This window comes from Euprymna scolopes, chromosome 41 (genome assembly GCF_053919585.1).
Source record: "Euprymna scolopes isolate OS-2025 chromosome 41, ASM5391958v1, whole genome shotgun sequence".
In the NCBI taxonomy this organism is placed as follows: Eukaryota; Metazoa; Mollusca; class Cephalopoda; order Sepiida; family Sepiolidae; genus Euprymna; species Euprymna scolopes.
The window spans coordinates 26,856,155-26,881,989 of NC_136522.1; the positions used below are offsets into that span (position 1 = coordinate 26,856,155).

Consider the following 25,835-nt stretch of genomic DNA (forward strand, 5'->3'; position numbering starts at 1 on the left):
CACCGAAAACTGCAATTCTTCCACCTTTGTCAGAAACAAAGCTGATTGAACTGGGGATTAAAGTTCCTACAAAGAAAAACAATTTAACTCTCTGAACTTACACACAATGGAAAACTGCTTCTATAGTTTTCAAGAATTCTGGCGAAATAACTGACCAATTAACTTATTGCCCCATTAACTTATTGCCCCATAAGCCTCCTCCTGTTTTTTTCCAAAATATTTGAGTTCATAATTAATCAAGCTCTAGTCTATCACCTTACAGCTGCTAAACTTCTAACCGGGAATCAATATAGATTTAGGCAAGCCCATTCCACAGCAGATATCCTAACTGTAATCTCTGAGCGTATATACCATCCACTGGACAAAGCAGGAAAGGGTAGAGCGATAGCCCTCCATATATCTAAGGCTTTTAACAGGGTAGGGCACGATGGCCTTCTAAGGAAAATCAGATCATATGGTATCACTGAAAGAATACATAATGTAATAAAATCCTTTTTAAGTAAGTGAAAAATCCAGGTTGTCCTCGACGGTCGTATATCTAAACAATATGATATAAATGTGGGAGTACATTCTGGGACCTTTATTATTCATGATATTCATAAATGTCATTTCCAATAAAATTGCTTCTGAGATGGGTATATTTGCTGATGACACCACGTTCTATAACAGGCACGACAGGAAAACCAGTAAACACATATTTAAGGAAATGGCAGAAACACTAGATGAAGACCTCCAATCTGTAGTAGAATGGGGACAAAAATGTTTCCTTCAATAATTACAAGAAACCTTCTTTACCACCAATAGCAATGGCCAAAAACATATTACCTGAAAGTACTTCCTTTAAACTCCTCGGCCTAACGTTCACAGGGAACATGAACTGGAATAGATACGTTGAGAGTATTTCCAAGGCTGCTGCGAAGAAGGTGGGTTTCCTCTACCATGCAAGAAAGCTACTTATGCCTGAAAGTATCCTGTAACTGTATAAGGCCACCATTCGCCCATATATAGAGTACTGTTGTCACATTTGGGCTGGTGCATCTATTACTTGTCTCTCACTCCTGGACAGGGTTCAAAAGAGAGTCACCAACCTGATAGGTTCTGAACTATCATCTAGGCTTAAGCCTTTCTCCCATTGACGAAATGTGGCATCCCTCTGCATGTTCTACAAGTACTTTAATAGTAAATACTCTGACGAACTACAAGCACTTGTAACCCCTCGACGTAAATACTTCTGACAAACCCCACAAACAGCTAAATCCCAGCCATACGCAGTTGAGATCCCTAGGTGCAAGAAAGCCTTCTATTCCAATAGTTTCTTCCTAGACTTTGGAACTCCCTTCCGGGGTTCTGTTTTCCCAACTGTACTGACATACAGAAGTTCAAGTGTAATGTGAACAAACATCTTGCTACTCATCACCTTTGATAATATCCCTGCAACTTATGTCCCCGATGGTAGCCCTCTACTTCAAAGTTGAGGTGAAAATTGAATGAAAAAAAAACATAAAATCTTTCATATCTTGTAGCTTATATTTTTTGCATAGGTATCACCACATATCAAGGCCCAGAAGCCACTCGAGGATAAGGATTAACGCGTCTACAGTAGTGAATTGGACAATATAGTAATCATTAGTAATGGAAATTCGGTAAATTTGTTAACTTAATTGGAATGGCTCATTAAGAACTTGTTTATGTTGAACATATTGTAGTCAGCTGGAAAGCAAGTAAACGGAAGACAGTTCCACAAGCGTGGAGTTCTAAGAAAGAAACTCTGTTCATGGAATCTACGTTTGGGTTTAGGCACAAATAAAGAGTGGGGGAAATTATTGATAATGTTTTCAGCTAGACGAGTATTTCTTGTGAAAGTTTGGTGAGGGAGGACCATAGATTGGAGCTCAGACGAGCACTTGCCATGAAAATAACTATAAAGCAGAGACAGACTCGCAACATCTCTTCTGTAGGAAAGAGGTTGCAGAGAAGAGAAAAGGGCATCCCCCACTAGGCTATGAAGTCTATTTTAAACTCTATTAAGGCAGGATAAGTCCTTTCTAGCAGCTCCTGCCGAGATATGGCAACAGTATTCCATCGTCGGCCATACCTGGCTTTCATAGAGAATTGCATCTACTGGATCGATAGAAGGATCCCACCATTGTTCCAGCAACGCCGAAAACGGATTTGATATATGTGTTCCATTTCAGATCAGGAGTAAAGGTCAAGCCCAAAAGTTTGTCAATATATGAAGCCTCCCCAAGACGAGAGCCATTCATTTCAATTGATGCCAGATGGGAATCAGAGCGTTGATGATGTAAAGATAGAGGCTTGGTTTTAGATGCATTGAAAATAACCGGCCACAACTTTCCCCATTGTACCATGTACTCAAGATCAGAGGAGAGAGAGAATCAGAGAGAACTTGGTCGTTTACAGTCTTTGATGTGCTACCATAGATGGTAGTGTCATCAGCATAAATGTCTACGAATGATGTAAGGATGTGATTTGAAAGATCATTAATGTAGATCAGGAAGAGAGTTGGGCCCAGGATGGACCCCTAAGGGACTTCAGCATTAATACTGTGAGCTTCTGATCTCTGTTCATCAGCCACTACTCTTATGAACCTATCAGAGATTTAGTAATTGAGAAGACATTTTTCTTCCGTAGCTAGAGATCTTGTGAAGTAAACCTTTATGCTACACCCTATCAAAGGCCTTAGATATGTCAAGAGCAATTGCCCCAGAAAGGAAGCTTCTGTCGAGAGATTTGTTAATCCTATGAGGTATAACTGTAAGCACATCTGCTGTAGATCTAGCAGAACGTAAATCATATTGCATGTCACTAAGAAGATTATTTTTGCTGAAATGGTTGACTACTTCTATATTTAACACAGATTCCAGAAACTTACTCATGGTGCACAGGAGACTTATTGGTCTGTACTGAGAGGGAGATGACTGATCACCTGAATTCAGGGCATACTGACGAGATTTTACCGGGTGCTGGGAAGCAATTCTCCTTAAGACAATGTTTAAATAACTTTGTAAGTACGGGTGCTAGTTCTGGTTGAAGTTTTTTGAGCACTATAATTGGAATGCGGCCAGGGATAGTTGCTTTACTGGAATAAAGGTTTTTGATTAGCTTGGCATCATCACGTACAGGTATTTATATGTCACAATAGCATGTTTTCTGATACAGGAAGAAATATTGGAGATTGGCGATCTTGGTCGCAAAGGGTAGAATTAGCTACAAAGTTCTTGGCAAAGAGTTTGGCTTTGTCTGATGCTGCCGAGATTACCTCCCATCTATTGATGATAGTTGGGATAGAGCACACGCTTTTCTTTAGGATTCTGTTTGCTATTTGCCAAAACTGGTGGGAACCAAGCTGCTGCTCAGCTACTTTGGACTTGATGGACTGAGTATACAACTCTCTCACGTTCTTTATTACTTTTTTACAGTGGTTGCTGTATATTCTGTTTTCACCTTTTCTTTTCACACTGGTTCTTTCTAATAGGATGTGTCAGGATGCACAAAAATGGTTTTGTCAATCTTATCCATACCAACGCCTGTGCTACGGACATACTTCAAGAGTGTCTGTTCACTGACTAGTATAATATCTTTCACGTTTTTGTGCATGACAGAATCAGTTTTTTTATAACAGATGCAGAAGATGGACGTTTTTCAGTTGACATTTTTTACTTCCGAGCATCTGGAGTTAAGAGTGAACAATATTTTCAGGAATCGTAGTCGGGAGTTGTAGTTGGGTATTTTAAAAATTAATTCCAGTCAAAGATTTTCAGCTGACCCACTGCATCTCTAGCCACAATAAGATCTAACACCTGCCTCATAACAATGTTGCATCCCTGTGTCTATTTTACAAGTACTTTAATGTAATGTTCTCTGATGAATTCAAAGCATTGGTGCACCCTCACCAATACACTTGACTAACCCGACAAGCAGCAAAAACAAACCCCTTCACAGTTGAGGACACAAGATGCCGGAACGCCTTCTACTCTAATAGTTTCTTCCCTCGAGTTGCTAGACTTTGTAATTTCCCCCCTGTTTCCTGCTTCCCTGGTTGTAATAACTTGCAGAAGCTTAAATGTAATGAAAATAGACATTCTGCTGCTCAACTCCTCATAGTCCTTTGTTAGACACGATCCCAAATAGTATCCCCTTAAGTTCCAAAGCGCAATATAGGTAAAAAAGAGTATATATATATATATATATATATATATATATATATATATATATATATATATATATATATTCTCCCAATCCAAATAAGAGTTTGCAATGTTATAAGAATGTTTTGAGTCTACTGAGTAGTCTGGTGTGCCGATGAGGGTATTGTTTGGCCATGGTTAAGGTTTGTACTCTTTGATTGCTTGTGTTAAAAAATCGTTAATACTTATCAATGCACATACCAGAAAAATTCTCGCATTGGATTCCAGAAAATTTATTCGAACAAATACAGACGTGAAGTATATCGTGTATGCCCTGATGACATATTCCTCCATTTTTGCAATAGGCTGGGTCAATAAGGCATTTAGCTGCAACAAATAAATAAAAGACAATTAATTGAAAAAAAAATGATAAATACACGTATAATGAAGACACATTTAGTAGTTAAAATGAAATTATATATATCGAATATATACGTATGTCCAGGGTGGCCAATAATAAGAGCGTAATTTTGTTTTTCATTCCAAAGTTGTCTTTGACAATTTTTTGTCCATATTATTGTCCATATTATAGAGATTCAAGTGACACCAACACGGCTTCAACTAGATTTCATACAAAGCAACAGCAGATAAAAATCATCAAGGCGTACTTTTCCACAAAATCCATTCTGGCCTAGCGACAATGCAGGAAACATTTTGATGCAAAATTTTGGGAAACAGGAAGTGTTACAAATACCCAAAAAGACCACAGTGGTCAACATCGTTCTGCCATTATTCCTGCTAATATTCAAATTTTACAATAATGCCCTACGGCATCCCTCAGAAAATCAACATGCCGTCTATTATAAGAAACTGACATTTCGAGATCATTAGTTTTGAGAAGCTTCAAAATTCAAGTCTTGTAGCAGCAAACTAATCGCAATAAAGCAGAACGAGGATTATTTTGTGAAGATATCAGTCAAAGGATGGAAACTGACTCTGGCTTGTTGGATTAGATTTTCTTTAGTACCGAGGATAACTGTCGGTGAATAATGTAGCGACATCTTGGTGAAAAAGAACACTTTAGCATCGCAATATCTTCTTTGTTTTCATGTGGCACAAAATAGACAATTTTACCTCAAGTATCGAGTATGTTTAATATTTTGGGAGTTATTTTCATTTTTCAATAGAAAATGGTGAATTAATTATTTTTAAATGTTTTTAATTATAAATTGAAGTAATTTCATAACCTTAATTAAAAAAAATTTGTAAAAACAATAATTTTTCAATGAGAATTTTTAAAGAAAATTCTTTAAAGATGAAATAAAACTTTTCAGTAACTATTTTCAAAGATTGTGGAAATATTTTTATTTTTTCAATACATATCGTGTTTTTTTTTAAACTAATACATAAGCTAATGCATAAATCTCACTAGTTGTGCAGCTGCCATCGCACAAAGGCAGCATGTGTACCGCAGATTTAACTGACATGAGTCCAGTTCAAACACACAGAAGTATATAGAAGCCAGAAATAATTGTAAGAAAGAAATAGCGACAGCTAAGAGAGAATTTACTGAAACCACCAAAAAACGCATTGAAGCACAGAAATTAGGAACATGTGACTTCTGGAAAATCTACAACAGTGTAGTAAATAATGGGCAATCAACAATTCCCCCACTATCCAACAATCATGAGGTTGTTTGCTCAGCCAATCGGGTTTCCTCCAACTCCACACTAGACCCTGCAAACCACCCCCTCCCTGACTTTCCTTTGTGGACAGACGCCACACTAGACAATCTGGGAATAACCCCTTCTCAGGTGCATGCCATCATAAAAAAAATCTTGACACTTCAAAAGCATGTAGGCCTGATCTCATCCCGGCTGTGCTATTAAAAAAATGCTCCGCCAAAGTAGCGCTGGTTCTCTCCAAACTTTACAACCAATGCCTTAAGGAATCTTCCTTTCCTGACTGCTGGAAAACTGCTTCTGTGGTATCAGTTTTCAAGAATTCTGGTGAAAGAACTGACCCTGTAAATTACTGCCCGATTAGCCTCCTCCCACATTTCGCCAAAATATTTGAGTCTATTATTAACCAAGCTCTAGTCCATCACCTTACAGATGCTAAACTTCTGACCGACCAACAATAAGGATGTAGGCAAGCCCGTTCCATGGCAGACATCCTAACTGTAATCTCTGAGCATATATACCATTCACTTGACAAAGGGGAGGGTAGAGCGGTAGCTCTAGATATATCTAAGGCTTTTGACAGGGTATGGCATGAAGATCTTCTCAGGAAAATCAGATCATACGGTATCACTGGAAGAATCTTTAACATAATTAAATCCTTCTTAGAAAAGAGAAAAATCCAGGTTGTCCTCGATGGTCATACATCCAAAATATATAAATGCGGGAGTGCCTCAGGGGTCTATCCTTGGACCTCTATTATTCCTAATATTCATAAATGAATTCCCTGACAAAATGGTCTGTGGGATGGGTAAATACGCTGATGACACCACTCTCTATAATCGACACGACAGGAAAACAAATAAACATATATCTAGAGAAATGGCAAAAACACTAGAGGATGACCTCCGATCTGTAGTGGAATGGGGACAAAAATGGATGGTCACATTCAATGCTGCTAAGACTAAACTTGTTTCCTTCAATAACTACAAGAAACCTTCTCTACCACTAATAGCAATGGCCAAAGACTCTTTATCTGAAAGTACATCTTTTAAACTCCTTAGAAACATGAGTTGGAAAAATTACATTGGGAACATTGCCAGAAACGCTGCGAGAAAGGTAGGTTCTCTCTACCGTGCTAGAAACCTACTAACGCCCGAAAGTATCCTGTACCTCTATAAGGCCACCATTCGCCCATGTATGGAGTATTGTTATCATATTTGGACTAGTGCATCTGCTACTAGTCTCTCACTCCTAGACAGGGTTCAAAAGAGAGCCGCCAACCTAATAGATCCTGAACTGTCATCTAAGCTTCAGCCTCTGTCCCATCGACGTAATGTAGCATCCCTCTGCCTGTTCTACAAGTATTTCAATGGTGAATGCTCTGCCGAACTGCAAGCACTTGTACCCCCTCGACCTAAGTAGCCCCGATAAACCCGACAAGCAGCAAAATCCCACCCCTTCACAGTTGAGATTCCTAGATGTAAGCGAGCCTTCTACTCCAGTAGTTTCTTCCTCAGAACTGCTGGACTTTGGAATTCCCTTCCGAGCTCCTGCTTCCCCAATTGTACTGACATGCAGAAGTTCACATGTAACATGAATCGACATCTTGCTGCCCAACTCCCCACATAGTACCCCTATAGCTTATCTTCCTGATAGTAGCCCCCTACAGCAAAGTGTGCTTTGTTTGGGGTGAAATTGCAATAAAAATTTTTTTTTTTTTAAATGTCTGTGCGTGTGTCTGTTTCCGTTTTTTAAATTGTATGTCTTCCTAGATAGATGCTCGCTTGATGGCGTGCAGTAGCTCAAAAGATTGCATTTTGGGTGCAGAATTTTATTAGAGGTATTTACTCGGTTAAAACAATTCCTAAGGGTTTCAAAAAGGGGTTCAAACTTGAAAGAAATGACAACTTGACGAGCGTAGCGCCATGTCGTTGTTCTGAAATATAGACATTTATTTAGTAAATTTACAAGTGTTTGAAAGCAGTCGTCTCTTTGGTACAGTGAATAACGTCATCGATTATAACACCGGTGTTGTGGTTTCGAGCTCCACAATTTCTTTTTTTTTTACATTCCAATAGTCTTGACTTTTAAATGTTATGTAATAATTATATGGGAACACTTTTATTGAAAAAATACAGAAGTATGTTTTTGCTGTACATAATGAAAATGTTCATATTCCAAATATATAGGATATATTATATATCGGCTTATTTGTTACATTCCGAAAATCATGTAAATAGATCAAATAATGGCATTTTGTATTGAATCAGCTCCTAAACTAATTTTTTTTACACAGAAATCACCACATTATCAAGACCAAGAGGCCACTTGAGGATAAGGGTTAAAGAGTGTACAGTAGAAATTGGACAATATAGTAATCAATTCGGTAAATTTGTTAACTTATATGAAACAGCTCATCAAGAACTTGTTTACGTTAGACTTGAAGACAACGATATTGTAGTCAGCCGGAAAGCAGGAAAACAGAAGACAATTCCACAGGCGTGCAGTTCTAAGAAAAAAGCTTTGCTCATGGAATCTACGTTTAAGTTTAGGCACAGATAAAGAGTGGGGGGAATTATTGATAGTGTTTACAGCTAGACGAGTGTTTCTTGTGAAAATTTGGCGAGGGGGGGACCATAGACTGAACCTCAGTCGAACACTTTCCATGAAAATAACAATACATCAGAGACATCTCACAACATCTCTTCTGTGAGATAGAGGCTGCAGGGAAGAGAAAAGGACATCTTCTATGAGACTACAAAGTCTATTTTGAACTCTATCAAGGCAGGACAAGTCCTTTCTAGCAGCTCCTTCCCAGATGTGGCAACAGTATTCCATCCTTGGACGTACCTGGTTCTTATATAGATAGGGAATTGCATCAGCAGTGAGATATCTACTGGATCGATAGAAAGATCCCACCATTTTTCCAGCTACCTTGGCAACAGATTTGATGTACGTGTTCCATTTAAGATCAGAAGTAACTGTCAAGCCCAGAAGCTTGTCAAAACTTGAGGCCTCCTGGAGACGATAGCCATTCATTTCAATTGATGCCAGATGTGGATCAAAGTGTTGATGATGTAAAGAGAGAAGCTTGGTTTTAGATGCATTAAAAGTAACCAACCACTCCTTTCCCCATTATACCACATGCTCAAGATCAGAGAAGAGAGAATCGGAGTGAACTTGGTCGTTTACTGTCTTAGATGTGCTACCATAGATGGTAGTGTCATCAGCATAAATGTCTACAAATGATGTAAGGATGTGATTTGGAAGATCATTAATGTAGATCAGGAATAGAGTTGTGCCCAGGATGGACCCCTGAAGGACTGTGAGCTTCTGATTTTTGCCCATGAACTACTATTCTTATGAACCTATCAGAAAGAAATGATTTAATAATTGAGAAGACATTTTCAGCTATACCATAGCTAGAGATCTTGTGAAGTAAATTTTTATGCCATACCCTATCAAAGGCCTTAGATATGTCAAGAGCAATTTCCCTAGAAAGGCTGCATCATTATGAATTTTTATTATGTGTATATGACTATATATTTCTATGTATTGAATTCACTCCTAAACTAATTATGAATTTTATTAATGTGTAGATGTTTATATATTTGTATGTATTGGATTCACTCCTAAACTAATTAACCGATCATTATGAATTTTTATTATGTGTATACGATTATAAATTTCTATGTATATATATGTATGTATATATTTCTGTGTCCTCCAAAACTAATTAATTGATCATTATGAATTATATGTAATGTATATGTTTGTATATTTCTATAGATGTCATATTCCAAAAATCACATACAATGATCACTTACTAAGCTAATGTATTTATGTGTATTAGAAATTTTATCCAATAAGGTACTTGTGTACTATAGTACTCATATGAAAAAATTATGTAAAATCATTGTGTAATTTAATATTTATATTAGAAATAATGTACTTGCACAGTATCCCTATTTAAAATGCCTCCTCACGGGACAGAGTTAGACACCAGGGTCGTTTTTTTAATATGAAGAAAAGGAACAAAAATAAAAATTGTCTCAGTCGTGAAGGATTTCTCTTCCACTGACAGAGAACAAGAAATTGAAGTGCAGCATCTGAAGAACAGATACTACACTTTGATCTTATAAGGTACTTGTGTAGTATAGTACTCGCATGAAAAAACAAAGAATATCCTACCTGTGATGTGCATAAGTTATTAAAACCATAAATCACATTAAATATTCGAGTTGTATGACTTACATATTAAAAATAATGTGCTTCTTCACGATAGCACTCAGATGCAAAAACAAATTCTTACCCCTGACGTACAGAAAATTTAGCACAACAGAAAATTTCATAAACGTATCGAGTTCTTTCAGTTTTAAATGAGAAAAAGATATTTGTACAGTATCCTACTCCAAAAATAAAGTACTTGTACAATATAGTACCCATATGAAAAACAAAGGAAATCTTACTTGCGACATACATAAAAGTAATCAAAACCGAAAATCATGTAATGTATGCGAGTTGTATGACATTTATATGAGAAATAAGGTGCTTTTTTACTATAGCAATCTGAGGTAAAAACAAACTCTCACCTGTGACATACGGAAAAGTTAGCACAACAGAAAATTATGCAAAATTATCGAGTAGTTTTATCTACACCTTAGAAATGACATACTTGTACATTACCACATAAATAAAGTACTTGTGCAGTACAGTACACACATGAAAAAAAACCCAAAGAAAATCCTACCTGTGATGTGCATAAAAGTTATTAAAATAAAAAAAAATCTTTTTTGTTAAGACTTTTTAAAATATAATCTTTAATGTCATAAAAAGACGGAAAATACGATGATAATCGCAGAGGAATTGTAATTTTTATTAAATAAAATGTTTTATTTAAGAAAGAAAGTTGCGACTTTTTAATGTAGCAAACTTAATAACATTAATAAAAACTATTTAACATTACAAAAAATATGCGACAATAGTTACAGAGGAATTGTAGTTTCTATTAAACAAAATATTTTATTAAAGAAGAATGAAACTGCGAAATATTTTTTAAAAAGTTTTGCAGTTTATTTAATAAAAAAACATAAATAAAAAGTATTGCAGTAATAAAAAAAACATAAATAAAAAATATTGCAGTTTATTTAATTACAAAGTGTTTTCTGTTTTCATTGTGTGTTTTTAAAAAAGTAGTTACCTCGTTCTTTTTTACAATGCCTCGAATCTGCACTGGCCTCAGCATCCTAAATCCTCGTAGAAAAATGAATGTATTCTTGGTAAAATAGAGTTATCTCCCTTAGAGCAATGACGAATTTTCATATAGCGTCTAATATTGTGGTTTGTTTCGGTATATGATTCGTCTCTCAATGTCTCAATTTATATTTATCTCCCCTTTTTTACACTTTTAAAAAATATTCTGTAAAGTTTATCAAATTTAAAAAGAATACGTTTAATAAACGCGTTTTTTTGTATTATCTGTTTCTGTGTATTAACAAGTTAGCGTAACGGAAACATAGGTCACCCTAGATCCGGCCATACCGGTGTCAGGTGAAAACGTCGAGTGGAAGAAATAGACTTCTGTTTCTATTGTAAAACAAATTGCTATGAAAGAAAATGTGAAACTTTTTACATCACTTTATTTATATTTTTTTGCTCCGAGTCAAATAAAAAACAAGAAAAGATTTAAAAAATCCACACAAAAACATGAATAATTATAAAGTGCATAGTCCGTTCTACCGTTTCACTTTACCATTTTTATTTTTTCCTGTCAATCAAAAAATATTTTTTTATTTATTCCTTTTTTTCATTTGTAAAAGAAAAATGAATTCCAGCGTATTTCTCCAAACATTTAAAGACAACGTTTTGATACCTTCAAAGAGGAAAAACTCAGTTAACTGTTTAGATAGCGAGAATGTAGTTTTAATTAAAGAAATTGCCTGAATTAGTGTCGAAATATTCTAAGTTTGTGTTCAAAATTAACATTTTAAATGTTAACAATGTTCCAATGCGAGGCAAAGACCAAACCCACGTGCCATTGGATAGTCTTTGATGTTTGCTGGTATTGCGTCTTTAAATTCATCAAACTGTAACGGGATATTTTTATTTTAGCAATTAAGTCGGTTTATTGCTATTGACAGTCTACATGACAGGTATATTATACCGTTCATTGTATTCCCAGATTCGTTTTGTACTTTTTTTCGTGCGATTTTTTGGTTTCTTATGCATTCTTCTTCCATTTTCTTGTAATTTTGTTGGTCACTCTTGGCTACGAATGGAAACAGACTTGATATAAAAAAATATATTTTCGCGAAAATTATCTTTACTTTCATCATATTTACCTTGGGGTAAAATTGTTGAGTATCAAAACCTATCTCTTTACAACCCCCTACTTTTCATAACCTATCCTACTTTCATCAATCACAGTCCATTTTGTGTAGGCTGTTTTTGAACCCAGTCAACGACGGGTACTTCTGCTAGTATATATATATATACATACATATATATATACATATATATATATATATATATATATATATATGTAGTCATCCACATAGAGTTTCGTCGGGTTTTCTTGCTAGTCTATACTAAAATGAAACACATGTGCTTGTGTTTTACTCACCTAAACATCCACTGGAATTCGATCTGGGCTTACTGCTTAAGGGGAACGTGCAATCGGTGCAATTACGTTGGCCAATATCGGAATATGTACCCCCGGGGCAATCCACACATCCGGTTGCTATTGCTTTCGTACCAGCAGGACATTTTTCTGGAAGCGAAAAGAGAATAAGAAAATAAAGTAAAACAAAAAGATAAAAAAAATTCATAAAACTATGATTACTCTTTTAGTACAACCGTTATAAATGTATCATGCAATAAAAAAACTTTTAAAAATATACATTATTTGTATTGTTAATTTATGTTTTATTTTCAAACTTAATATTTCATAAAGTTAATATTTGATTTTCTTTTTATTGTAAGATTTTCATAAGGAAAATGATGTAATGGAATAACCTAACATTCCTTCATAGATGAAATGAACTATTGAGCCTCTCACCTGACTGAGGCAGAACGAAAAAATACAGGAAGAGAATAAGAAAATATGTCCAGTAACTCTTATGCCACATGTATTCCCTTGTAAATAAACCCATTTGTCTTTCACCCATAACCCCGTGTTTCTTGCTGTATTCTCATTTAAAATAAGGATATAACAAATGGCGACAGGATTCGAATTCACAACAAGGAAACTTTAAGCCAAAAAGATATTGGACAACAAATGGAAAAAAACTGCACAGAAAAATTCAACGACTGAAAAAAAAAAGCTAAGACACACAAAAAAAGTAAGTTATTTTTTTTTATTCAGTCTGTTACGGTCCTGCTGCAAAAAAAAGAGAAATTGATATTTCACGAAATATTGAAAAGAACGATTTTTCTCCGAACGGAAGAAAGTTGTCCATTTCAGATTTCTCTTGTTTCATAAAAAGAAAGAAAAATACGGCGGAAAAGAACGCACTATGCTGTTGGTTCGGTGTCAATTTCGTGAGTATAACTCCCTCCAAAAACCTTGTTTACAAAAGAATGTTGTTTTATGGTTTTAAAAAACTATTCAGTGAATTTATTTAATGCTTTTTGCAGGTAATGTTAACCTTTTGTTTTATTACTGTTTAAAAAAGAATTTTCAACATGGAACAATTAGCCGAGTTTTCAAAACCTATACTATCAGCACTGACGGCCCAACAAAGCCAGATAAAATTTTACAAAAAGAACAGTTAAAACAAAATGAAATATTAAAAATAATATTAATGAAACAAGAAGAAAAGGATTATCGGTTCAATCCGGAAGGAATTGCAAATTCGCTGACAGAATTTTTATATGAACCAACTAATGGGTTAATGTTTCCAGAATATTATTGTAGATACGAAAATATTTTTTCCAAACGGTGTCAGGCCTAGTCAGATGAAGAAAAAATTATTTTACTGTTGCAAAAACTGGGTTCCCATGAAAATACCAAGTATATTAATTTTATACTTCCAAGGAAACCCGAAGATATTTCTTTTAAATAGACTATGGAAATTTTATCGAACATTTTCGGGGAGCGGAATAGCTTATTTTATACTCGTTATAGGTGTTTAAATATTTTGAAACAAGATGATGAAGACTTTATCGCTTAGGCTGGGAGAGTAAATAATCAATGCAAGTTATTTAAGTTTAAAGACCTAAAAGAGGACATGTTTAAATGCTTGATATTTGTGCAAGGGTCAACATCCTCGAAGGATGAAGAGATTCGTTCTAGGGTATTATCCATTATGAACCAAGACATAGAAATAACCTTACAGAAAGTTACTGAGGAATGCCAGAAACTGTTAAAGTTAAAACAGGATGATACTAGTATCGAAGAGAAAAATATTGACAAAATATAAATGGTAAATCAAGGTGACCACTATGTAAAAAATGCTGTAAGACGTGTGGAGGAAAGAATCACTTCACAAAAGAGTGCTACTTAAAAAGCAAAATATGCTATAAGTGCGGGCGTAAAGGACACGAGTCAACAGTATGCAAAAAGGAGAAATAAGCATGAAATAAAGATCATTGATTCTAAAAAAGAGTCCATGTATGGTAAAAAAGGAAATATATTGAAGTTAGAATTAATGGCCGGAAAGTAAATTGTCTTTTGGATACTGGAAGTGACATATCCTTAATTCTTTTGGATACTGGAAGTGACATATCCTTAATTCATGGAAGAAAATTGGTTCTCCAAAGCTGAAAAATACAAAGAAAATTGCCAGAAGAATGTCTGGAAATAGATTAAAATTTAAGGGTGAATTTTATACTCATGTGACCCTGAATGAAAATGCGTTTAAAGTAAAATGTATGTGATACCCAGAAAAAATTGTAATCTTTTCGGTATAGATTTGATGATACGCTTTCAATTTATGGAAGAAACCAATAAACTCATTTTGCAAAAGAGTAAATGTGACATGATCTGAAAGTCCCAAACTGCCAGGAAGATTTGTTGGGGATTTGAAGAAGGATTTTAAAAATGTATTTTCTGGAGGTCTGGGTTGCTGCACTAAAACGGAAGTGAAATTTGAACTGAAAGATGAAGAGAAATCGGTGTTTAAACTCAAAAGAAAGGTTTCATATTCGACATTAGAAATAACCAAGAAAGAATTAAATACACTCAAAGAAATCGAAGTAATAAAAAAGTGGACTACTCTAAATGGGCATCACCCACAGTTCATGTGAAAAATAAAAATAAAAAAATCAGGTTTTTTAGACGGGACTAAATGATTGCTTAAAGGATCATAACTATCCACTCCCTACCCCTAAGGAAATATTTTCTAAAAATTTTCACAAAAATTGACTTATCAGAAGCATATTTGCAGGTCAAAGTCCACGAAGATTATTCTAAATACCTGACAATGAAAGGATTATTTTCCCTAAAACGATTGCTGTTTGGATTGAAAGTAGCACCAAATTTATTCCAACAAATTATGGATGCCATGCTAGGAGGATTGGATTTTGCAATGGCTTATTTAGACGACATTTTGATAAGAAGCAAAAATGTTGAAGAACATAAAAACTATATTCGGAAGGTGTCCGAGAAAATAGAAGACTAGAGATTTAAAGTGGTTGTCGAAAAATGTAATTTTGGTATGGACAAGATTGAATATTTGGGACAAATAATTGATTGGAAAGGTAGAAGACCTAACCCAAATAGGACAGAAGCAATTAGAGACATACCTAGACCAGAAAATGTAGTAAAGTTACAGTCATTCTTGGGTCTAGCGAACTACTATGATTCTCCCAGATATGTACATACTAAGAGTACCATTAAATGAATTATTGAAGAAGAATAAAAATGGCTCTGGACAAAAGAATGCGAGGAAGCATTCCAAAAATTAAAAGATGTTTGTTATCGGATCTAGCGTTAGCACATTATGATCTGAAAAAAAGATTTAATTGTAGTGGCAGATGCGAGCGAATACGGTTTAGGAGCAGTGTTTCTACACAGAATGGAAGATGGATCTTCTAAATCAATTTCTCATGCCTCGAGGGTTTTATTACCTGCTGAAAGAAAGTACAGTCAGATCGAAAAATGAGAAAGTTTCATAGATTCATTCATGGAAGATCTTTCGTCTTAGAAACGGACCATAAACCATTACTATCGGTTTTTATTCGAAAAAGGGATTCCTACTCATACGGCAAATAGATTACAGAGATGGAGTATTATTTTGCTCAATTACGATTTCAAAATGAAACACATAGCATCTAGTAAAATTGCACATGCAGATGGTTAGTCGAGATTGATCCCCAGTAAAACTGAATTTGAAAAAACTGTTATAGCAGCACTAAAAGAAGAAAATGAATTAACAGATATATTAATAAATACTGTTAGGGAACTTTCTGTTACACTTGAGGAAATAAAGAAAGCAGCAAAAACAGATAAATATATTAACAAGATAAAAAAACACAAGTGGGACAAGACGAAAAGAATAGAAAAGGATTAAAAGTGTTGCTATTTTCTATGTGTGATGAAACTCTGATGTACGCAGACAGAGTAGTAATACTGCAAGTATTACAAAAGAAAATCCTAAAAGAATTCCACATGGGACATCCTGGAATCTCCAGAAGGCCCTAATGAGAGGATTCACATACTGGCCTGAAATGGATCAGGACATTGGGAAAAGAGTGAAATTATGTAAAGGTCGCCAACTAGCCGTGTGGCGAAGGGTAAAATATCCAATAACGGTAAAATCCAAAATGCAGAATCCAAAAAAGTTGGTTAAATTTCCATTCCCACAAGTAAGATCCAAGGGAATCGCGTGATTGGAAGATGGCCCAAAGTAATCCAAAAGGTATAAATCCGTGGAATAATTCATAAATAGGTACAAGGAAAAGGGAACGAATTCCAATAATATTATTAAAAGAAAGATAAGATGTGCGTAAAAAAGAAATGAAAGAAATTTATATATATATATATATATATATATATTTAAATTTATATGTATATATATAGAAAGAGAGAGAGAGAGAGAGAGTATCAACAAAAAAAAGAAAACGACAATATAAAAACATATACTAATTTATATAGATTTATTCGTTTATTCAATAAGGATGATAAATAAATTAGAGGTGTAGAATAGGTAAAACTCTTTATATCATGGTATTTCGAAGCCTACTACTTATCCTCAGAAAAAGAGAAAAGATACTAAGTAACATAATAGGGATAAGACGTCTAGCGAGAGCTACATTAGGAGCGAAATAATTGTGCAGTGAGAGATAAAACATGGGATTGATTGAGGAGGGAAAGAAATAAATAAAGTGATCTCTATAATATATGAGAAATATAGCATTTATTATATAATGAAGGTAGGTGTATACCACATATGCCATGTTGGGTTTAATATATGTTCCCATATTCGCATCTACACTTTCGGAAAGAATATAGAATAAGTGATTGAAATAGAATGCTATTTAATCATCTACATATAAATAGAGGTATCGGAATTACAGCTTAGTAACATATAACAAATAGTAATATATAAAAAATAGTAATATATAAAAAATAGTAATATATAAAAAATAGTAATATATAAAAAAATAGAAATATATAAAAAAAAGTAATATATAAAAAATAGTAATATACAAACAATAGTAATATGAAAATAGTAATATATAAAAAGAGTAACATATACAAACAGTAATATATAAAAAATAGTAATATATAAAAAATAGTAATATATAAAAAATCGTAATATATAAAAAATAGTAATATAAAAAAAAAGTAACATATAAAAAATAGTAATATATAAAAAAAGTAATATAATATAAAGAATAGTAACATATAAAAATAGTAATATATAAAAACGTAGTAATTTATAAAAAAATTATAATATATAAAAAATAGTAATATATAAAAAATAGTAACATATAAAAAATAGTAATATATAAAAAATAGTAACATAAAAAAATTAGTAATATATAAATAATAAAAAGATATAAAAAATAGTAATATATAATAAATAGTAACATATTAAAAAATAGTAGTATATAAAAAATAGTCATATATAAAAAAATAGTAATATATAAAAAATAGTAATATATAAAAAATAGTAATGTATAAAAAATAGTAATATATAAAAAATAGTAATATATAAAAAATAGTAACATATAAAAAATAGTAATATATAAAAAATAGTAACATATAAAAAAAAGTAATATATAAACAATAGTAATATATAAAAAAAGTAATATAATATAAAAAAAAGTAACATATAAAAAAAATAATATATAAAACATAGTAATTTATAAAAAAATAGTAATATATAAAAAATAGTAGTATATTAAAATAGTAATATATTAAAATATAGTAATATACTAAAAATAGTAAAATATAAAAAAAGTAAATAATATAAAAAAAAGTAATATAATATAAAACATAGTAACATATAAAAATAATAATGTATAAAAACAAAGTAATTTATAAAAAATATTAATAGATAAAAAAATAGTAGTATATAAAAAAAGTAATATATAAAAAAAGTAATATATAAAAAATAGTAATATATAAAAAATAGTAATATATAAAAATAGTAATATATTAAAAATAGTAATATAAAAAATAGTAATATATAAAAATAGAAATATATAAAAAATAGTAATATGTAAAGAATAGTAATATATAAAAAATAGTAATATATAAAAAATAGTCATATATAAAAAATAGTAATATATAAAAAAAAAAGTAATATATAAAAAATAGTAATATAAAAAACTAGTAACATATAAAAAATAGTAATATATAAAAAACTAATATAATATAAAAAATAGTAACACATGAAAATAGTTATATATAAAAACATAGTAACTTATAAAAAAATAGTAATAAACAAAAAATAGTAATATATAATAAAATAGTAATATATAATAAAATAGTTAAATATAAAAAGATATATAAAAAATAGTAATATATAAAAAAATAGTAATATATCATAAAATAGTAATATATAAAAAATAGTAATATATAAAAAAAAGTAATATATAAAAAATCGTAATATATGAAAAACTAATATATAAAAAATAGTAATATATAAAAAATAGTAATATATAAAAATAGTAACATGTAAAAAATAGTAAAATATAAAAAATAGTAATATATAAAAAACAGTAATATATAAAAAATAGTAATATATAAAAAATAGTAATATATAAAAAATAGTAATATAAAAATAGTAATATATAAAAAAGTAATATATAAAAAAAGTAATATATAAAAAATAGTAATATATACAATACAGTAATATATAAAAAATAGTAATATATAAAAAATAGTAATATATAAAAAATAGTAATATAAAAAAATAGTAACATATAAAACATAGTAATAAATAAAACAGTAATATATAAAAATAGTTACATATAAAAATAGTAATATAGAAACACATAGTAATTTATAAAAAAATAGTAATATATAAAAAATAGTAATATATAAAAAAAAGTAATATATAAAAAATAGTAACATATAAAAAATAGTAATATATAAAAAATAGTAACATAAAAAATAGTAACATATAAAAAATAGTAATATATAAAAAATAGTAACATATAAAAAAATAGTAATATATAAAAAATAGTAACATATTAAAAAAATAGTAGTATATAAAAAATAGTAATATATAACAAAAAGTAATATATAAAAAATAGAAATGTATAAAAAAAATAATATATAAAAAATAGTAATATACAAAAAAATAGTAACATATAAAAAATGGTAATATATAAAAAATAGTAACATATAAAAAAACGTAAAATATACAAAATAGTAATATATAAAAAAAGTAATATAATATAAAAAATAGTAACATATAAAAAATAATAATATATAAAAACATAGTAATTTATAAAAAATAGTAATATATAAAAAAATAGTAGTATATAAAAATAGTATTATATTAAAATATAGTAATATATAAAAAAAAGTAATATAAAAAATAGTAACATATACAAAATAGTAATATATAAAAAAGTAATATAATATAAAAAATAGTAATACATAAAAAAAGTAATATATAAAAACATAGTAATTTATAAAAAAATAGTAATATATAAAAAATAGTAATATATAATAAAATAGTAATATATTATAAAATAGTAATATATAAAAAATAGTAATATATAAAAAATAGTAATAAATAAAAAATAGAAACATATAAAAAATAGTAATTTATAAAAAAAGCAATATAATATAAAAAATAGTAACATATAAAAAAAGTAATATATACAAAATAGTAACATATAAAAAATAGTAATATATAAAAAATAGTAACCTATTAAAACATAGTAGTACATAAAAAATAGTAATATATAAAAAAAGGTAATATATAAAAAAAATAACATACAAAAAATAGTAATATATAAAAAATAGTAACATATAAAAAATAGTAATATATAAAAAATAGTAATATATGCAAAAAGTAATATAATATAAAAAAGTAATATATAAAAAATAGTAATATATAAAAAAATAGTAATATATAAACAATAGTAATATATAACAAATAGTAATATATAAAAATAGTAGTATATAAAAATAGTAATATATTAAAAAATAGTAATATATAAAAAATGGTAATATAAAACAATAGTAACATATACAAAATAGTAATATATAAAAAAGTAATATAATATAAAAAAAGTAACACATAAAAATAGTAATATATAAAAACATAGTAATTAATAAAAAAAATAATATATAAAAAATAGTAATATATAATAAAATAGTAATATATAAAAAATAGTAATATAAAAAAGTAATATATAAAAAATAGTAATATAAAAACATAGTAACATATAAAAAATAGTAATATATAAAAAAAGTAATATAACATAAAAAATAGTAATATATAAAAAAATAGTAACATATAAAAAATAATAATATATACAAAATAGTAACATATAAAGAATAGTATAATATAAAAAATAGTAACATATAAAAAATAGTAATATATAAAAAATAGTAACATATAAAAAAAGTAATATATAAAAAATAGTAGCATAAAAAAAATAGTAACATATAAAAAATAGTAATATATAAAAAATAGTAACATATAAATCATAGTTATATATAAAAAATAGTAACATATAAAAATTAGTAATAAATAAAAAATAGTAACATATTAAAAAATAGTAATATATAAAAAATAGTAATATATAAAAAATAGTAATGTATAAAAAATAGTAATGTATAAAAAAAAGTAATATATAAAAAATAGTAATATATAAAAAAATAGTAACATATAAAAAATAGTAATATATAAAAAATAGTAACATATAAAAAATGGTAATATATGAAAAATAGTTTTATATAAAAAAAGTAATATAATATAAAGAATAGTAAAATATAAAAAATAATATATAAAAACAAAGTCATTTATAGAAAATAGTAATATATAAAAAAATAGTAGTATATAAAAATAGTAATATATAAAAAATAGTAATATATAAAAAAAGTTATATATAAAAAATAGTAATATATAAAAAATAGTTATATATAAAAAATAGTTATATATAAAAAATAGTAATATTAAAAATAGTAATATATAAAAAATAGTAATATATAAAAAATAGTAATATATAAAAAATAGTAATATATAAAAATAGTAATATATAAAAATAGTAATATATAAAAAAAAGTAATATATAAGAAAATAGTAATATATAAAAAATAGTAATATATAAAAAATAGTAATATAGAAAAAATGGTAATAAAAAAAAGTAACATATACAAAATAGTAATATATAAAAAAGTAATATAATATAAAAAAAAATAACACATAAAAATAGAAATATATAAAAACACAGTAATTTATACAAAAATAGTAATATATAAAAAATATTAATATATAATAAAATAGTAATATACAATAAAATAGTAATATATACAACACATGTATAAAACATAGTAATATATAAAAAATAGTAATATATAATAAAATAGTAATATATGAAAAATAGTAATATAAAAAATAGTAATATATACAAAATAGTAATATATAAAAAATAATAATATATAAAAAATAGTAATATATATAAAAATAGCATTATATTAAAATAGTAATATATAAAAAATAGTAATATATAAAAATAGTAACATATAAATAATAGTAATATATAAAAAATAGTAATATATAAAAAATAGTAATATATATAAAAAAGTAATATATAGAAAATAGTAATATAAAAAAGTACTATATAAAAAAAAGTAATATACAAAAAAAGTAATATATAAAAAATAGTAATATATAAAAAATAGTAATATATAAAAAAAAAGTAATATATAAAAAATAGTAATATATAAAAGAATAGTAATATATGAAACATAGTAATATAAAAAATAGTAACATATAAAAAATAGTAATAAATAAAAAAAGTAATATAATAAAGAAATAGTCACATATAAACATAGTAATATATAAAAACATAGTAATTTATAAAAAAAAAGTCATATATAAAAAACAGTAATATATAAAAAATAGTAATATATAAAAAATAGTAACATATAAAAAATAGTAATATATAAAAAATAGTAAAATATAAAAAATAGTAAAATATAAAACATAGTAATATATAAAAAAAGTAATATAATATAAAAAAAGTAACATATAAAAAAATAATATATAAAAACATAGTAATTTATAAAAAATAGTAATATATAAAAAAACAGTAGTATATAAAAATAGTAATATATTAAAAAATAGTAATATATAAAAAATGGTAATATAAAACAATAGTAACATATACAAAATAGTAATATATAAAAAAGTAATATAATATAAAAAAAGTAACACATAAAAATAGTAATATATAAAAACATAGTAATTTATAAAAAAAGTAATATATAAAAAATAGTAATATATAATAAAATAGTAATATATAAAAAATAGTAATATAAAAAAGTAATATATAAAAAATAGTAATATAAAAACATAGTAACATATAAAAAATAGTAATATATAAAAAAAGTAATATAATATAAAAAATAGTAATATATAAAAAAATAGTAACATATAAAAAATAGTAATATATACAAAATAGTAACATATAAAAAAAAGTATTATATAAAAAAAAGTAATATATAAAAAAAAGTAATAAAAAATAGTAATATATAAAAAATAGTAATATATAAAAAATAGTAACATATAAAAAATAGTAATATATAAAAAATAGTAACATACAAAAATACTAACATATAAAAAATAGTAATATATAAAAAATAGTAACATACAAAAAATAGTAATATATAAAAAATAGTAACATATAAAAAATAGTAATATATAAAAAATAGTAACATAATAAAAAATAGTAGTATATAAAAAATAGTAATGTATAAAAAAATAGTATTATATAATAATAGTAATGTATAAAAAAATAATATATAAAAAATAGTAATATATAAAAAAAGTAACATATAAAAATAGTGATATATAAAAAATAGTTACAAATAAATATAGTAATATATAAAAAACTTGTAATATATAAAAAAAGTAATATAATATAAAAAATAGTAACATATAAAAATAATAATATATAAAACAAAGTAATTTATAAAAAATAGGAATTTATGAAAAATATAGTAGTATATAAAAATAGTAATATATCAAAAATAGTATTTTATAAAAAATAATAATATATAAAAAATAGTAATATATAAAAATAGTAGTATATAAAAAATAGTAATATAGGAAAAATAGAATATATATAAAAATAGTAATATATAAAAAATACTAATATATAAAAAATACTAATATATAAAAAAAAACTATATAAAAAATAATAATATATAAAAAATAGTAATATATAAAAATAGTAGTATATAAAAAATAGTAATATATAAAAATAGAATATATATAAAAATAGTAATATATAAAAAATACTAATATATAAAAAATACTAATATATAAATAAATAGTAATATATAAAAAAAATATATATAAACAAATAGTAATATAGAAAAAATAGTAATATAAAAAAATAGTAACATATACAAAATAGTAATATATAAAAAGTAATATAACATAAAAAATAGTAACACATAAAAATAGTAGTATATAAAAACATAGTAATTTATAAAAAAATAGTAATATATAAAAAATAGTAATATATAATAAAATAGTAATATATAATAAATTGTAATATATAAAAAAAGTAATATATAAAAAATAGTAATATATAAAAAAATAGTAATATATAATAAAATAGTAAAATATTAAAAATAGTAATAGATAAAAAATAGTAATATATAAAAAATAGTAATATATAAAAAATAATAATATATAAAAAATAGTAATATATATAAAAATAGCATTATATGAAAAATAGTAATATATAAAAAATACTAATATATAAAAATAGTAACATATAAAGAATACTAATATATAAAAAAAATAGTAATATATAAAAAATAGTAATATAAAAAAAATTGTAATATATAAAAAATAGTAATATATAGAAAATAGTAATATTAAAATAGTAATATATAAAAAATAGTAATATATAAACAAAGCAATATATAAAAAATAGTAACATATACAAAATAGTAATATATAAAATATAGTAATATATAAAAAATAGTAATATATAAAAAATAGTAATATATAAAAAATAGTGATATATAAAATATAGTAATATAAAAATTAGTAACATATAAAGAATAGTAATAAATAAAAAAAGGAATATAATATAAAAATAGTAAGGTATAAAAATAGCAATATATAAAAACATAGTAATTTATAAAAAAATAGTAATATATAAAAAATAGTACTATATAAAAAATAGTAACATATAAACAATAGTAATATATAAAAAATAGTAACATAAAAAAGTAACATATAAGAAATAGTAATATATAAACAATACTAACATATACAAAATAGTAATATATAAATAATAGTAACATATCAAAAAATAGTAGTATATAAAAAAATAATATATAAAAAAATAGTAACATATAAAAAATAGTAAAATATAACAAATAGTAATATATAAAAAAGTAATATAATATAAAAAATAGTAACATATAAAAAATAATAATATATAAAAACATAGTTATTAATAAAAAATAGTGATATATAAAAAATAGTAGTATATAAAAATAGTAATATATAAAAAATAGAAATATAAAAAAAATAGTAATATATACAAAAAATAATATATAAAAATAGTAATATATAAAAAATTTAAATATATAAAAAATAGTAACATAAAAAAACTAATATATAAAAAATAGTAATATATAAAAAAAGTAATATATAAAACATTGTAATATATAAAAAATAGTAATATGTAAAAAATAGTAACATATAAAAAAAGTAATATATAAAAAATAGTAATATATAAAAAAGTAATATATAAAAAAATAGTAATATATAAAAAATATTAATATAAAAAATAGTAACATATACAAAACAGTAATATATAAAAAAGTAAAATAACATAAAAAATAGTAACACATAAAAATAGTAATATATAAAAACATAATAATTTAAAAAAAATAGTAATATATAAAAAATAGTAATATATAATAAAACAGTAATATAAATTAAAATAGAATATATAAAAATGGTAATATATAAAAAATAGCAATATATAAAAAATAGTAATATATAATAAAATAGTAATATATAAAAAATAGTAATATATAAAAAATAGTAATATAAAAAATAGTTATATATAAAAAATAAAAATATATAAAAAATAGTAATATATATATAAAAATAGCATTATATGAAAAATAGTAATATAAAAAAATACTAATATATAAAAATAGTAACATATAAAAAAAAGTAATATATAAAAAATAGTAAAATATACACAATAGTAACATATAAAAAATAGTAATATATGAAAAATAGTAACATATTAAAAATAGTAGTATATAAAAAATAGTAATATATAAAAAAAATAGCAATATATAAAAAATAGTAATGTATAAAAAATACTAATA

General features: G+C 26.3%; 1 protein-coding gene across 1 annotated transcript in view; it reads right to left on the reverse strand.

Annotated features, from left to right (window-relative positions):
- Positions 1-25,835, reverse strand: part of LOC145266449 (uncharacterized) — a 303,389-nt gene that overhangs the window by 40,941 nt on the left and 236,613 nt on the right. The window contains exons 23-24 of the mRNA XM_080122125.1: positions 12,453-12,599; positions 4,410-4,535 (exon numbers count right to left, since the gene is read on the reverse strand). Coding sequence (XP_079978251.1) covers positions 4,410-4,535; positions 12,453-12,599 — 273 coding nt within the window. The remainder of the gene's footprint in view (positions 1-4,409; positions 4,536-12,452; positions 12,600-25,835) is intronic.